Source organism: Rosa chinensis, chromosome 3 (genome assembly GCF_002994745.2).
Source record: "Rosa chinensis cultivar Old Blush chromosome 3, RchiOBHm-V2, whole genome shotgun sequence".
Classification (NCBI taxonomy): Eukaryota; Viridiplantae; Streptophyta; class Magnoliopsida; order Rosales; family Rosaceae; genus Rosa; species Rosa chinensis.
Window position 1 is genome coordinate 24218397 of NC_037090.1, and position 17253 is coordinate 24235649.

A 17253-nucleotide genomic window follows, 5' to 3' on the forward strand; every position below is an offset into this window, starting at 1 on the left:
AAAAAAAAAAATTTAATATCATTTTACCCCTAATCCCTTTGTTATTTAGAGAGAGAGAGAGAAAAAAAAATGGAAGAAAAAGAAACTATAGGACACTTCACCGGAGTCGGTCGCTGGAATCCAGTCACCGGTCGCCGGATTCCGGCCAAATTTCACAGGATTCCGGTCACCGGCCGCCGGAATCCAGTCACCGGTAGCCGCCCACCGGAATTTTTGAAAACCTCACCGGAAAGGTTTATTGCCCCCAATAGTCTATTGCCCCCTAATAGACTTCTATTGCCCTCCAATAGACCATTATCAACCATGTATTTCCCCCCAATAGATGACTATCAGCTATGTATTGCCCCCCAATAGACGTCTATTGCCCCCCAATAGAATTTTATATAGTCAGAATGGGAACTAATCTCTCTAAATTTAGACAAATAAACTTTGATTAAAGAAAAAAAAAACGAGGTGATTACAACAATTCAAAACATATATTGCTCCCCAATAGACATTTCAATTGCCAGAATAGTTACTAATCCTCCTAAAATTAGGCAAATAGAACTTTGAATAAGGAAAAAAAAGAGGAGATTGCACCAATTCAAAACGTCTATTGTCCCCGGTGAAACTTTTTTTTCTTTGCTTCTTCACCTTCTACCCCCTATTTTACCAAAAAGTAAAAAGAAAAAAAAAAAAAAAAACAAGAGACCTGATTGCAGCTCAATCATACAATAGATAATTAAAGAAAAAGAAAAAGCAAAGGAAGACAAAAAATATCAAGCAAAGGAGATAATTAAAGGCCCGAGCCAAAACACCTCAAGTGGTGAATTAAATTTGAAGCACAAGGACTTTCAAGCACCGTTCTTGATTTCCTGGGGATATACATGTATTTTCTGAGCCAACCAAAAAAGAATTAAGTTCATAGTTTTAAGACTCTAAAAGTTCATACCCAGAAGCAATTGAGAGGAAAGGATTCTGAGAGTTAATACTCAAGCGAATACAGATAATACAAAACAACTAGACGGCACCGACGTGGACAAGGACGGGAGAGAGAGGACGAAGACGACACCACATGAAACCTCAAACGAAGCCGGTATATTCCTCCGATCTCCGAGTTGCTGCGTCGTCGCCGGAGCTAGAGGAGAGAGGGAGATGGCATGGGTCGAACGTTGGAGCTGGAGGGGAGAGAGAGAGAGGGCCGTGTCGAGCGCCGGAGCCGGAGGAGAGAGAGCCGGAGTTCAGTTGGGAGAGAGGAGAGAAAGAAATCAGATGAGAGAGTCAGAGAGATTGATATTGAGTGGTGAAGCTGTAATTTATTAATTGTGTTTAGGGCAAAATAGTCATTTGATGTTAAATTGTGTAGGTGGGAAGAAAAAACTGTTGCTGGGGTAAGTGAGATAATTTTTTGTTATTTTGGTGCTTTTGTTCAAGGACCTTTAGGAATTTTGATAATGAAATTTGACCGGAGCTAAGGATTAAAATATTAGTTTTTACATATCTAACTTTAAAAAACGGAAATATCGGGATATTCGGTAAAATACATCTTTTTTTTAAGATGTCAATTTATTAGATTTACATATAAATCTTATATAATTAAGCCAATTCTTGAGTGAATGGTTAAATTTTGGAAGTACTATATATGCCCTCACATAATATAAATATTAATAAATAAATTATGGACTAAATTCAGTTTACCCCCTCCAACTTGGGGGTAAACATCAAGTCAGTCCCTAAATTTTTTTTTTAATCAAGATCGTCCCTGAAGTTCTGTTTTGCATCATCGGCGTTCAAATCACAAAATTCTCTCCGAATATGACGTCACTTGCTGAGTTGGCCCCGACATGGGGCTCACTTTTCAGTTTTTAGGCCTCACTTTAGATGAAATGTAGAAATTACCCTCCTTTGATCCTCTCCTCTCTCATCTCTCCTCCCTCCTCCTCTCCTACATCCTACAACCCCCTTTGGGGTTACACAAATCCCTTCGCAGCTCCGCTCAACCGCCACCATGAGCGCAACACAACCCTCCTCTCCTACCTCACTTCCCACTCTTCACCATCAAAACCAGTCTCCGACTACACACTCTCTCCTCTCCTTCATCTCCCAATCTCCCCATACCCACTCTCTGTACTCTCCAAAGGCATCCCCCCACCAGCCAAACCATAAAACCAGATTTCACTTCACCTTCAATTCAGTTAAGGACTCAAGGTACAAACTTCGAAAAACAAACCCGTGCTTAAGAAACCACCTAGAAACTATATTCCACCAACAGAAACACAAAACAAATAAGAATTCTGATACTTAGTGATCTGAACCCAGATTCCATAGCTGAGCAAACCTACACAAAAAATAAAAGCCCAGAACCAAAGATTGAAACTTTAGCCAAAATGAAAGAAACCCAGAAGAGAAAGATCAAAGCTTTAGAAATGGGTTACTTTGGAAAATTGATTGAGGGAGTTTTTGAGGCCGGTATCCCGTCGGTGGAAGGCCAAATGGGGCTGCTTGAATCTGAGACCTTCATCTTCATCATCTTATTCATCGAACACGGCCTGGCCCATGCCCAGCTCGCCGGAACCCACCTCCTCCACGTCCTCTCCACTGAAGACAAACTCGAACTTGAAGTTTAGGAATGGATTGTATGAGTCGGAATCGGGGCCGCTGCCATGTGCTGAGATGGTTTCGAGGTAGTTGCTGGAGGTCAGAGCATCGTCGAGCATGGCAGCGGAGAAGGATGAGGGAGGGAAGGGAGGCGCGTGGTCCTTAGATGCAAGCTTGCGCTTGTGGATGGAGGAGGTAGTAGAGGTGGAGGCCAAGTGAGATGGCGACGGGGACTGTGAGCTCCGTGAATGGGTGGAGACGGCGAAGTGAGAAGAAAAAGAAAAGGAAGAAGAAGAAGAGGAGGAACCGAGAAAGAGAGACGAGGAATATAGCATAGGATAGAGGAGGGTAATTTCGACATTTCATCTAAAGTGAGGCCCAAAAACTGAAAAATGGGGCCTCATGTTGGGGCCAACTCAGCAAGTGACGTCATGATCGGAGAGAATTTTGTGATTTGGACGCCGATGATGAAAAACAGAACTTCAGGGACGATCTTGATTAAAAAAAAAAATTTAGGGACTGACTTGATGTTTACCCCTAAGTTGGAGGGCGTAAACTGAATTTAGTCCATAAATTATTTCTATATGAGGATAAAATAGTCAATAGAGTATATTATATTTGAAAAAATTGCAATACCTCTCATGAAAAAATGAGAAGCTTCCCCAAAATTATGAAAGAAATTGTTGTGACTTTTTTTATTTAAAAAAATAAAATAAAAGCCAATTCGCACATGTGAAGGGGCTAGTATATATGAATGTCAATTTCATCGACATCCAAAAAGAGACTCAACGTAGTTGAAAAGTCGCTCTTTGGTCATTGTAATCAAACCAATACGTACATATGACCTATATAGTACAAATTATAGTGATGAACATGATAGTTAGAGAGATCTCTTTGAAGTTGCCTACTGTTTCTCTTATAAGGGGATAATAAGGATAAATCCAACTGGATGACTGATCATGTACATCTTCATATTGATTAAATTCATAAGTGTTATAGCCAAATTGATTGTTGCCTTCATGATATTCATTTGAGGTCCTACTGCACTCTGTGCCTAAACTACTAGAGTTAAAACTTAAGGCAACAGAAGAAACATCAAATGGGATACTTTAATCATCAGTTGCACCTCTAATCCTCCTCTCATAAACAATCTTCTCTTGAGCACCATGACTAGCTGTCCTCCTCACCTGGATTCCACTTCTCACTCGAATTTCCCTCAAAGGGAATATTCCTCACTCATATTAGTTTTGAAAAGATTTCTCCTCATCCATATCGGCCTTGAGGAGATCTCTCCTCACATAGATTTGCATTTAGGGAATTACTTCTCACCTAGGTTTACCTTGAGAGGATTTCTCCTCATCCATATTCAGCTTGAGGGAATTTTGCTTCTCCCATAATCTGCCTTCAGAAGTTTCACTTCGAGGTATTTTTTTCTAAACATGTTAATTTGCCTCTTTATTAGGCCGTATCCTACCTAGAAACCATTGATTTTACACCTCCATATAACCTCCATATCCATAATATATGTTTCTCTGTGAATAATTGAGTTTTTTATTCTATTTTTTGTTTTTTCTTCAGATTTTATAGATATTTCTTTACTTTGTCGCAATATATCTTGAATATCTAATATATCAAGGATATTTGACAATATCAGAGAAATTTCGCAAAAACGGTGGAAGATAAGATATTTTCCCCCAATGATATATCGGCCCCTTTAAAAAAGGATAAATCGGGGGATATATAGGAAATATCAAAGATATTTCAATCCTTGCCTCCACCCTCGTTCGTTCTCCCTTTCCACCTTTGCCACCACCCCGACGCAGCTGATAGGTTGCTTGCGTCGTTGCTCCTCTTCGCCTAGTTGAAGGTGCTTAAGTAAGAGCGAGCCAGTAGGGAAACTTAGGCCAAGAGATCACTGAGAAACTTCTCCAATCATGTTTGGAAAGTGCTGAGATCTTCCAGATTTTGGTTTAAGGATGATTGGGCTAGAGTGATTTCAGGTGTATTTCGTGCTTTTGAGCCAGTTAGTCGTGAAGTTTTGACAAAACTGATAGTGTGAATCACAGTTGCAATATACTACTAACTTGAAGATCTTCTCAGTCATATTCTCTAGCCTACACTTTGACAAACTCCCTTCCACGGTTCGCCGAATCGCCGAGCAAGAACTAGCCGATGAAGCTTTCTATTATGGCATCGAATCGCAGATTAAGTCTGCGATGTTGCCACCTCCAATCTCAGGAATCGGTTCCTCGATTGTCACAAAAGTATAGCCCGCCTACAACAACCTCCCATCGGTGATCACAGCTAGTACGGACGACACAGTTTGGATCGCACAAGGCGGTCAAATATCCAACTATGATTTGAGAACATAATCTCGATTTGCCGAGTTTATCCTGAAATAGCTGCCGTATGATCCAAATCCAACCCGGGGATGACGGTCAGGGTTAGGAGGGGAGTGGACTAGAGGGGGCGTAGAAGGCTAGTTGGTTGGTTAGGTCAAGGAGTGGTAGCATGTGGCTTAATTTGTCTAGGGCAGGGAAAGACTAAGATGTGAGGGGACCAGTGGTTTTGGGTGCAGGAGATCGACATGGTTGTTGGGGAGAGGAGGATCAGAAGAAGAAGAAGAGGAAAATAAATTTTTAGTTGTAGGGTTTTGTTATAGTGTGGGACTTTGGGTACAAGCGTAATTTAGCCCCTAAGTTTGGGAGAGTGACTAGCTTTCAATATCCACGTCAGTAGTTAACGTCCAATTTGGATGAAGCAATTAAAATTGGACATGGTTGATGAAATTTGAGCGTATAAGGGTGGTTTTGATTAAATTGAAATCGTATGGCGGACTGACAAAATGTTTGACCCAAACCTCAAGGGGGTAAATTGAATTTAATCTTATAAATTACATATAACAACTCAAAAGGAATGTTTTCAAATTAATAAAAACAATAGAAAGCCTCTTCTCGCTCACTATATTTAAGAGCGAGATAACTTAAAGTTAAAATGCAGAATCACTTAAGAGTCTAGTACTGTAGCTATTAAAATTTGTATAAAGCTAAATATGATCTCCAAAACAGCTAAGAAGCCAAGATAAAGAGTCTGCTAAAGATGCTCTAAATATAGAGAGTAAGATGAGCCTCTCTATTATTTTGTTTATTTAAACATAGGGAAATGATGGAAAATGTCACATTAGAGTGTGAAATGATAAAAATGTCACCTTGTTTCCCACTTGATAAAAAGGTCCACTATAAATTGTTACTAATATTAATTTAGTCCTTATTAATAATTAGATGATGTTAAAAAAGGTCAATTTTTAATTTTTCTGATGTCTATTCTGCCCTTAAAGCCAAATACACGTTTATAACTCTACATTCAAAAATTTTAGGCCTCAAATCTTCTCTCCATTTGATCAGAAATCCCAAAACGCGGTAGAAGACGAAGGTGAGCGTCATCGAACTTCTGACGAGAGTCGAGGCTATCTGCAACAAGTACGACCAATACGATATCGACAAGAAGAAGGACTCTAACGTCTCCGGCAACGATGTCTTCGCTCGCCTTGATCTACTCCACCGTCAAGTCCGACATTGAAGCTGTTCTTTAGGTTCAGTCTCTTTCTTAGTCTATCTCAATTCTCTAATTTGATCTCTGTTTGGTTTCTGGAAAAGCTTGTGAAGTTGAAACGTGATAATGTAATATCTGGACGTAGGTGAATGAAATTGACTAGAATTTTAGTTATTATTTTGTCCTATTTTTCAAATTGAGACTAAAATTTGAGTAATTTTGAGTAGCGACAGAGAGAAATGAAGAGCGAAAAGGTTCCCAATCCCAACTACCACCTCTCTCGAGATCTATTGCTTTCTTTGATTCAGTTTTTGTTTTTTTTCTGTTTGTGAAATGAAATTTTGGATTGCAGTTTTTTTTTGTCTGGTTTTGCTTAATTGTTTGTCTTAGATGTGTTTAGCTCAGGTTCTTGATTCTCAAATCATGAAGAATTTGATTTATAGGTTTTCTTTGATTGTAACCCTGACTTCAATTCTGAAATTTCACCTAAGAGCAGGAGACTCCGCTTCGAGCTGCTGTTAATTATGGCGAAGGTAGTATAGTAATAACTCTTTTCTTGAACTATTTCTAATGATTTATGCTTTTCAATGTGCAATTTTGGTCAATGTTTCATTAGGTTCAGTTTGTTCAATTTGTTGTTCCAGTTGTGTTCTTAGCTCAGATAGTTGATTTTTGGTCATATTGTGCTTGATTCGTAGTTTGGACTTCGTTTTTTATTGCTTTACTTCTCGTCAAGCTTCAGATAGATCTATGAGTTTGTGAAGTTTATAGTCTCTGTTCAAATCTGGTAGTTAGCTCACTAGGAATTGCTGGCTTTAGTAGCCAGCTTTTGAATAGTAGATGTACTCTGGGAGGTTTTGACTGTTATAAAAAGTGATTGATGAGTTCATGTGATCTGATCTGATTGCAGCTTCCGAGTGTTGAGATTAATCCGCAATTCATAACATTTACGCATGTTACTATGGAGTCCAATAAGTACACATGTGTTCAGGAAACAATGTCGCAGAATAGTATTGTGATTATTGATATGAGTGTGCTGAATCAACGCCGACTCTGCACTTATGAATCCAAACTCCCAAATCCTTGCTTTGAAAGGTAGGTTTTAACTTATGACTTCGTATTGACATTGATAACTGGTCATGCTTATCCTTTTGTTATTGATCTTAATATGCTTCTACTTCAACTTGTTGAACCTCGGTTACTTAATTATGAGTGCATGACTTGCAGTTGTAATTCAACTTTCTATTACTAGTGTTACATTTCGTGGAACCATCAGCAACTATTATATGCAGTTTAAGTGTTAGCATTATTTAAATTTCTGGTTTGTTCTTGCATCTAATCATTTTACATCAAATGAGTTTTGATGCGGTCAGTAGAATATATACACAGTAATTTGTTGATCATTGGTTTAGTTTGTCTTTTCATTTTGTTCGAATGCGTTGTTCCTTTAAGCCACTTAACAACACAACTCTAGTGTTTGCATCTTTTTACTGTCCTTTCATTGGCATTTCAGAAGTATTTTGGTATTAGAGATCACTACTTTACATTTCAAAAAATTAAGGTTATTATCTACTTTTTAGATGATCATTGAGACTGTAAAAAACTATAATATGGATAGTAGTGAATTAGTGATTACTGCTGTTAGTGCTGGATTCTTGATATTATGTATTGGTAAATTTTGCTCATATATTTTCTTATGCAATTGAAGCTCAAGTGCAGGGAACTACTCAAGACCCCCTTAAAAATTTTGACATTGAGATGAAAGCAAAACTAAAATCACACCTTATGTCTGAGCATATAGGTGGCCGATGTCTTCTGTAGCAACATGTGCACTACTTCTCCTTGTGCTCCTTCTTGGTAGCTTTGTCTCACCATCAACAACATCACCAGCGGTATCTAGGTTACCCAGGTCTACAGTCTTCTTCAGCAATAGGCGCACTAATTGTCCTCGTGCTCTTTTTTGGTTCTTTCTTTGTCTTACCATCAAGATCACAAGCAATAGTAGCAACATCTAGCTGGTCCCACACATCTTCCTCCCAGCTCAAAGGTATATGCTGAATTCAATTTGCGCTTTGGGAATCGAGGTTTCTATAAACATCATAACTGGTTCAATGCCTGCAACCATGAAGAAGGTTAAGCAAATTTCAGTTCACTTAAAATTATCAGACAGCCTGGATTTTTTGCTTGGTGATACTTGCATTTTTGAAGACAGAATTACTGTCCGTGCAATTGTTAATGCTCTTTAATCTTGTAATTCTTGTTTAATCTTCGTTGTGGTGTAATTTCGTACCTTAATCAACTTGAATTATCAGAATAAAGGGTTGCAGACTATTGTCCACTGTCCATTCAACAAAGATTAACAAAAGATCAGAAAGCCTCACTAGTCAATAATTTGGTCAGGAATTGACAGCGAAATGGTCAGTGACTTGGTCAGGAATTGACAGTGACGTGATCAATTCAGAAGATGCCTAAAACTTGAATTGCTGCAAAAGATTTATAAAAATAATGTTTCATTAAGGAAAACTAAACATAACAGTGACACAATAAAAAGATATAAAAACTAATTGATACAATAAGCTCGAGTTTACAATTGGCCAGCGACATGGTCAATAACTTGTTTAGGAATTGACAGTGACTTGGTCAATGACTTGAGACTAACAATAACTTGGCCAGTAACTTGGTCAGGGATTGACAGTGACATGATCAGTGACGTGTATAACAATGACATGGTAAGTGACATACAACTTGGCTAGTGACATAGTCAGTGACTTTGTCGGTGACTTGAGGTTAACAATAACTTAGCCAGTGACTTGAAGTTAACAATTACCTGGCCAGTGACCTAAATATAACTATGACTTGAAAATTCCAAAATATGTCAGTGACTTGTATAACAGTGACATGGTCAAGGACATGCAATGTAACATGGTCAATGACATGAATATAACAATGATTAGCCAGTGACTTGACATGTTTTTGTTCTATTTTTAAAATAAGAAGGTTAGCATTGAGTTTGAAAGTTACATGACTAGTAACTTGGCCAGCTACTGATCTGGCCAGTGAAGTCACAGGCCATGTTAATGACAATGTCAGTGACATGATCAATTACATGGTCAGTTACATGCATTGTAAGTTACATGGTCAGTTACATACATTGTAAGTGATATGGTCAGTTACATGATCAGTGACATAATCTGTGACATGAGGTTAACACACGTTGCCAAGAAGTTGGCCCAATGATTTAAAATCACAGGTCATGTCAATGACAATGTCAGTGACATGATCAATTACATGGTCAGTTACATACATTGTAAGTTACATGATCAGTTACATGGTCAGTTATATGCATTGTAAGTGACATGGCCAGTGGCTTAGTTAGTTACTTAAGATTAATAGTTACATAGACATTGACCTGGATATAACAGTGACTTGAAAATTTCAAAATATGTAAGCGACATGCAGTGTGACTTAGGTCAGTGACATGTGTATAACAGTGACCATTGACTTGAAGTTAACAGTTACCTGGCCAGTGACCTAGATATAACTATGACTTGAAAATTCTAAAATGTGTCAGTGACTTATAGAACAGTGACATGGTCAAGAACTTGCAATGTGACATGGTCAGTGACATGAATATAACAGTGATTGGCTAGTGAGTTGACATGTTCTTCTTGTTCCATTTTAGATATTGTATTTTCTTAACTGGGTTCTGATAGTGTGAAGATCAAATGGTTTCAATGACCTAACATCAATAACTTCTAGGTCATACGCCTTGTTCACCAAGACCGTCTGCTTTAGCTCTGTGGTCTTCATCTTAGATTCTTAGGTGACATGACCAGTGACATGGATATAACATGTGATTGATAGTGACTTGGTCAATGACTTCAGTTACATGATCAGTGACATGACCAGTGATGTCACTGACTATGGATCTGGCCTGACCAATGGCTTCACTGGCCAATGCCTTGGTCAGTGATATGTGTATAACAATGACTTGGTTAGTGACATGATTAGTGATATGCAATATGACTTGGCAAGTAACTTGGTCAGTGAAATGTGTATAACAATGACATGATTAGTGAAATGCAATGTGACCTAGCCAATTACACGGATGTAACAGTGACTTTGTTAGTGACTTGTGAAGGAAACATATACAAATCAGATAGCTAAGGTAAAACATAAAAAAAAAAGATAGCTAAGGTAAAACATTATTTGGCTAGGTAAGTACATTAGAAGATATATACATATAAAAATCTACGATTAAAAATTATATAAATATTCATGTACAAATCAAACTGAATGACAATTCAATAAGTAAACACACCCACCACAGCTCACTACACAGCGGAAGACTTAAAACTAAGAGTACCATTCGACGTCCACGCTACCCAACGTACACCTCAGCTTCGACGACGACTAATCGATATTCTAACCTGCACAAAAACTCCTACACCATAGAATAGTGCACCGGGATTGAACAAAACAAACCCGGTAAGCTTTTTAAGCCCGTATGAGTAAACTCAATTAAAATGACTCACATCACTCATGCTTATAATTTCTCAACTCGTGAGATAAATTAAAGCAACAACATTTAACTCCACAAAACACAACCAAACATCAAGTTCATATCATATCATATCATGCTCACGTAAGTTAACTCATATCAAAATCAACATGCTCTGACTCTCGACTCATGCATCCAATTTCACAGTACTTCAACTAAACAATTAAACTCAATTATGTTTTAAACATTTTAAAACACAACGAACTACAAAATCAACCTTCATTTGTCTCAACAAAAGTAGTTGTCACCTTAGTGATGTTTCAAATCATTTTCCATCTCAACGACAAATCTACTACAATCACACTCACTTCTCCTCAACATAAAGCATTTGTCAAAACGACGACCTCACGACTCATTTCACAACTCACTACAAATCTCAAACCACAACCGCACTTACAATTGAATTAAGTAAAATCAGTAATCCCTGCCTAGAAACTTAGTTCAGGAGATCACATTAAAAACAAACAATTCAAAAGGCAGTAATCCCTGCATATAATTTAGTTCAGGAGATTACATTAAAACAAATAATAAAAAATCATAGTAATCCCTGCATAAAATTTAGTTCAGGGAATTACATTAAAACAATCAATACATAAACAGTAATCCCTGCATAGAATTTAGTTCAGGAGATTACCAAGAAAACAAACAATTAATAATAGAAATAAATAGAAACATTTACTAAAAACATCCATTAATAACGCCAACCACCACACAGCTCATCACACAGATCACCACACAGGTCAACAACTCACACTAGAGTCAATGATCACCCATCGACTCCAAATGAATCATATTAACACGACTCACCCATAATATGAAAATCAAGTCCTTCTTGGACAATAAAAGAAAGAACCCACATGAACTGTCTTTGAAAACATGTATTCAAAGGCCTCATGTAACCCCTGTGTTACTCCCCTGAAATACAATTAAAAATGTGTATACAAAGGCTTCATGTAACCCTCGTGTTACTCCCCTGAAATACAATTAAAAACATGTATTCAAATGCTTCATGTAACCCTCGTGTTACTCCCCTGAAATACAATTAAAAACGTGTATTCAAAGGCTTCATGTAACCCTCATGTTACTCTCCTGAAATACAAATAAAGAAGTATATTCAAAGGCTTCATGTAACCCTCGTGTTACTCCCCTGAATATACAATGGCAGACAGATTAGAGCTCTAACTGAATCGTAGCCTGTCACCTCGGCTGATATTCAAACCTACGATAATGATTGCCTCTGTCACTACTTGTGACCCGGATCCATAGATCCGAAAACATTTAAAGTGCCACGTGACTCAAAATTTCACCGAACTCGATTACTCATTCAACACAATAAGCAACAGTTCAAAACGATATTCTGAATAAATCACAATTCACTCATATCACAAAATCATCTTTTATTTCCAAAGCCATATATTTTCCTCAACATCACATTGCACAACAATAGTAAACTACACACTCAATTCCACCAAGATATATATTTCCGACATAAATAAATGCTCAAAATAATAATCCAAATAAAGTCACCATTATTTCTTCACCCAATGCCACACCATCCAATATATATATTCCACGTAAATATATATATACGTAGTCATTCACACAGGAATGACCACTAATATCAACTATAGTTCATAAATTATACTTCTCAAAAATCATTTTATATCAAAACATTATTTTAACTTACCCATGAACCGTTGTCGATCAAGTTCATATATTTTAAAACAAATAATTTGTTTCGATAAATACGATTTTGCATGCTAACAATTAAATCTATTAAATTAAACATAACTAATTTATCAACCGAAACACCGTGATATTTACTCACCTCTAACTCCAGCTGCGTCTTCACACAAATACCAAGACAAGTACAAAATCATCCAAACTCCGCTCACGCAATTCCATCAATCACCTAATCACATCAAGGTCACATTCAATACAACACAAATCACACAATTTACAAAACACAATAATACGACGATCCAATAGTCGGATCGTCATCCGAGACCATCCAACGTCTTTGGAACACTTCTACGATCGATAAAACAAAACTACAAGTCTATCGAACGGCTGAAACCTCACGGATCGAACATCAATAGAACCGAAAACCCTAAAACTTTGAAAAATCATAACTTGCTCATACGATTTCCAAAAATTACAAACTATATATCGAAATGCTCGTATCGACAAGTAGATTGAAATCAAGAACATAAATTATCCCTGGGGTGACCGGAAGAGGCTAGAAAACACCACCACAGTGGCGGCACCGCCGCCCACCCAAAGTCAAAATTTGGCAAAACTCCCAAACATCAAAGTTCTTCATCTCAACTCCAATTGAAACTTTCATAACTACACCATAATCAGATTATGAGCCAAAAAGTAGAATTTTACCTCGCAAGCCGAAGGATTCGAAAAACCCTAGTTTCAAAAACTCCAAAATTCGATCATCACAGATCAAATCGCTGCAAGCCTTCTTGGGTGTAGCTTCTACTTCCTCTAGGCAAGAAAAGCCCTCAAAGAACTCGAGCTATAGTGCCCGGAGTTGGGAGAACCAAGGCCGGCGATTTGAGGCGATTTGCAGCTCCACGGTGCAACTTCTCGGCCTTGTAGAGTCCTCTACGGTGCTTCCCAAGACAAATCACCACCACACACGTGTAGAGGGGACTGAAGAGAGCTGGATTCCCTTTGGAATTGAAGCAAAAGGTGACCGGAGGAGGAAGAAATCGGCCGGCGAAGGTGAGGGGGCGAACCGGGGTCGGGACCGAAGAGAGAGAAAAAGTTTCCCATTTCGGAAACTTATGATTTTTCTGATTTTTTTCCTATTTAACCAAAATGGAAACTTTTTCCAAATGCCAAAACTTCCTCATACGAACTCCGATTCTCGCGTTCCACATATCCACGAACTCGTATCGACGTGTTCTACAACTTTGTGAAGGAAGATTTTAGAGAATCCCAACGTATAAAAAGTCAACATTTGTGAACCCCCCTGAAACGTGCACTTCGAATAATTATTCGTCCGAAAATAATTCCACTCCACCCTCGAACCACGAAATCGTACAAACGAACAATTTATTAATCCCAAGAAACATTTAGGAATTAATAACTAATTTCCGGGGTATCACAGTGACGATTCCAACGGACATGGTTGGCTCCGATCACAGAGAGAGATATTTTTGGTAATGGTCTCAGTCTGAATGGATGAGGGTTCAGACGGGCTTGGGTAACATAAGGGAGATAGAGCTGCGGTGGCAGTTTTTGTAATTAAGTTCAACTCTAGTGGTATGTCGTAAAGAGGTGACCTTAATTATCATGGGGACATTTGTGTATTTTGAATTATAATAAGACACTTCAAAATGACTTTTTTTATCATTGGCCCTTTAAACATTCATTGTAAGTTTTTTAATGTAATTTATAAATATATTTAAATTATTTTTCTTTAATTATTAAATAATTGAAATTCAAAACTAGCTAAAATAAAGAGAATGCATACATATTTTAAAGGATTAAATTCAGTTTACCCCCCTGAGGTTTGGGGGTAATTTCATGTTAGTCCCTGTCATTTCAATTTAATCAGTTTACCCCCCAAGCTTGTCAATTTCAATCAACCGTGTCCATTCCATCCAATTTGGACGTTAAGTCTGACTTTTAAGGGCTAAAATGGTCATTTCAGGACCAAAAAAAATATAAAAATGTATTTTTTTTATTTTTTATTTCATTTTTTCTTCTGTTTTTTTATTTTTTATTTTTTTTCTGTTTTTTTTTATTTTTTATTTTTATTTATTCTGTTTTTTCATTTTTTATTTTTTTGATTTTTTTGATTTTGTCTTCAACCTATACACCACAAGTTATAATAGGTTTATAAGAACAAAAAGATACTCTAGGTGGTTGAAAGCCGCTCGCTGATCTACGATATTTGTGATAGATCTCCGATAAAGTGAAAAATTTTAGGAGATATCCCCAATAAAGTGAAGAAATATATGTAAAAAATGATTTCACTTTATCTATAAATATCTGTAAAAAATGATTTTACACAGATATTTCTTCACGATTTTACAATATCTGTAAATATCTGTAAAAAATAATTTTACACAGAAATTTCTTTACTTTATTGAGGATATATCCTAAAATTCTTCTCTTTATCGAAAATATATTATAAATATCGTAGATCAGCGAGCAACTTTCAATCACCTAAAGTATCTTTTTGTTTTTATAAACCTACTATAACTTGTGATGTATAGGTTGAAGACAAAATTTATATAATTTTTTTTTTTAAAAGATGGAAAAAAAAATTCAATGAAAAAAAAAAACAGAAACAAAAATGAAAAAATAAAAAAAGAAAAAAAATCCATTTTTTTTTAGTTTTTTTTTTGTCTTGAAATGACCATTTTAGCCCTCAAAAGTCAAACTTAATGGTCCAAATTGGACGGAATAGTAGAAATTGGACATGGCTGATTGAAATTAGAAACCTTGGGGGGTAGACTGAATTTAATCATATTTTAAAGTGACTAGCCAAAATGACTTTTTAGCTACTTTGACTATAATGTAACTAAAAAATGGCTAGTATTGCTAAAGATGCTCTCTAATAACATTCATAAACAACAACAATCATCTCACTACTTTTATTCTAGTGAAAGAAGAGTATCATTAAATATTAAGACAAATTAACTGCTTCTTCTCAGACTAATAAAAGAAACAAAAGATTAATTAAGATGACTAATTTCCATCTCCAAGTCTTAGAGTACTATATCTATTCGAACAATATCTGAAGAGCGAGTTAAATTTGTTTTCTTCTTTCCGGGGTGGATTGCCTTGGGATGGAAAATAGTCATGGCTTATGTTGATCAGCCTTCCACCATCCTATTTAGTCTCAGCCAAGGACGTAGCTAGCTAGGGTCAAGGAGAGTCAATTAACCCCTTTGACCTTAGCGTTTCTGTCATAAATATATTATATTTTTGCTTAACATGTTTGCAAAGTCCTTGTTGAACCCTCTAACTCTTCATATTTCTTTCGCTTTTCATAATTTTTTTTTCTTTCTAATTTTTGAGTAAAACCTCCATGTGCTATAGATTTAAGTTGCACGAAAATTAAAATTTTTCTCCTTTTTCTTTCTTTCTTTATTGAGTATGAATTTTTCACTCAAATGTAAATCCAAACTTGAAAGTTGAAACTAGATTTCTAACCCCTCTTCTTACAAGTTTTGGCTATGCCACCGGTCTTAGCTTTGGAGATCATGAACGGAGGCCAAACAAGCAGGTATAGTTTTTCAGATTGCATTCAATGTCTAGATCATTCAAACATATTAGCTTATTCAAAGCAGATGACACCGCACTTTTAACAACAGCTTCAAGTTGTGCACCACTATAGTTTTGCTTACGCATAGTGAGCTCTGAAAGGCTCATATCTGGAGCAAGGAAGGAATTGCTCTTTAACTTGTTTGTATGAACTTGAAGAATCTGTAGACGGTCCTTTTCGTCGGGAAGGCTTATCTCAATTTTCACTTCAAAACGTCCTAGCCTTAGAAGTCTTGATCTATCAAATCCTTTCCATTAGTCATCCCAATAACCAAAAAATCATTGAAAGCACCATCCGCACTATCTATCATTTTAAGTAATTGGTAGCTCGTAGTCCAAATCATACCAAAATGTCTATCGATCATCACCACCAATTTGTTCAGTTGATGATCCTCATTCACCGCTATTTTTTTCAGTTGATTCTATTTCACCATAGCTTTGTTCAGTTAATCCTCTTTCTTTAAAGAAGGCAAAATTTCATCAATGATTACGACATGCAAACCTTCTTTTTTATTTTCCCACAACCCCGGAGTCACTCAGCATCACTAAATAAGTATTTGATGTTTTCTTCAACCCGCCTCGCCAAAACGTCATAGGCATTGGCAAACTTTGTTCCACCTCGTTCAAAATTATTTCGTCCAAAATTTTCCAATTTGACGAGCCATAAGAATTTTTCCAATACTAGGCGGTCCATAAGGTAGCAGACCTTTTACATGCTTAAACTCCTAACTCGTCTGTCAGCTCTGATAAAAACAAACAGGAGGAAAAAGCACTTTGAAATAGATCCGCAAGCTCACCACTGAATTAGCCACCGATACCATGTTTTTCAAGATAAAAAATCCTTTGCCTGAAGATGGAGGACGACGACGATGACGACCATCTCGTAATTTTATTAGAGGCCAAGGACGACCTATTTCTCTTCACTTGATGAAAGAAGGAGGAGATCTCGAACCGACCGGCCATAGTCATGAAAGACAACATAATGATTTTCCATGATAGTAAACTCTATGCAAAACTGATTAATTACTTTATGCTGGCAGATCTGGAAAGCAAGAAATGATAGAGTCTTCAGAAATGCTCAGATAAATCCATGCTTAGTGGTAGTAGCTTTGGCTGCTGTACTGGCGAACGTTGGCTCATCAAGTGAATAAGTAGGAAGAGACACTATTCAAAACCAGCCTTCCACTATAAAGTGAAACTCTCCTCTTGCTTGTTCTGTTAAAATAAACTTTGATGGTTATGTAAACAGGTGCTCCGCTGCAGGTGCTTTT

The 17253-nt window shown here is 37.0% G+C and overlaps 1 protein-coding gene and 1 pseudogene across 6 annotated transcripts; both read left to right on the plus strand.

Annotated features, from left to right (window-relative positions):
- Positions 1–17253, plus strand: part of LOC112192206 — a 253426-nt pseudogene that overhangs the window by 220106 nt on the left and 16067 nt on the right.
- Positions 5950–8471, plus strand: LOC112192216. Of its 6 annotated transcripts, none has more exons than XR_002933421.2 (4): positions 5950–6169; positions 6626–6662; positions 7040–7224; positions 7838–8471. XR_002933421.2 is itself a non-coding variant. In XM_024331869.2 (4 exons), the coding sequence occupies exons 2-4, from the start codon at positions 6654–6656 to the stop codon at positions 8142–8144; spliced, it is 408 nt and encodes a 135-aa protein (XP_024187637.1). In that variant the 5' UTR covers positions 5950–6169; positions 6573–6653; the 3' UTR covers positions 8145–8471. The 6 variants fall into 6 exon arrangements, 3 of the variants coding, with proteins under 3 accessions (XP_024187637.1, XP_024187638.1, XP_024187636.1); XR_002933423.2 differs by having other exon boundaries at positions 7849–8471; XM_024331869.2 differs by having other exon boundaries at positions 6573–6662; positions 7931–8471.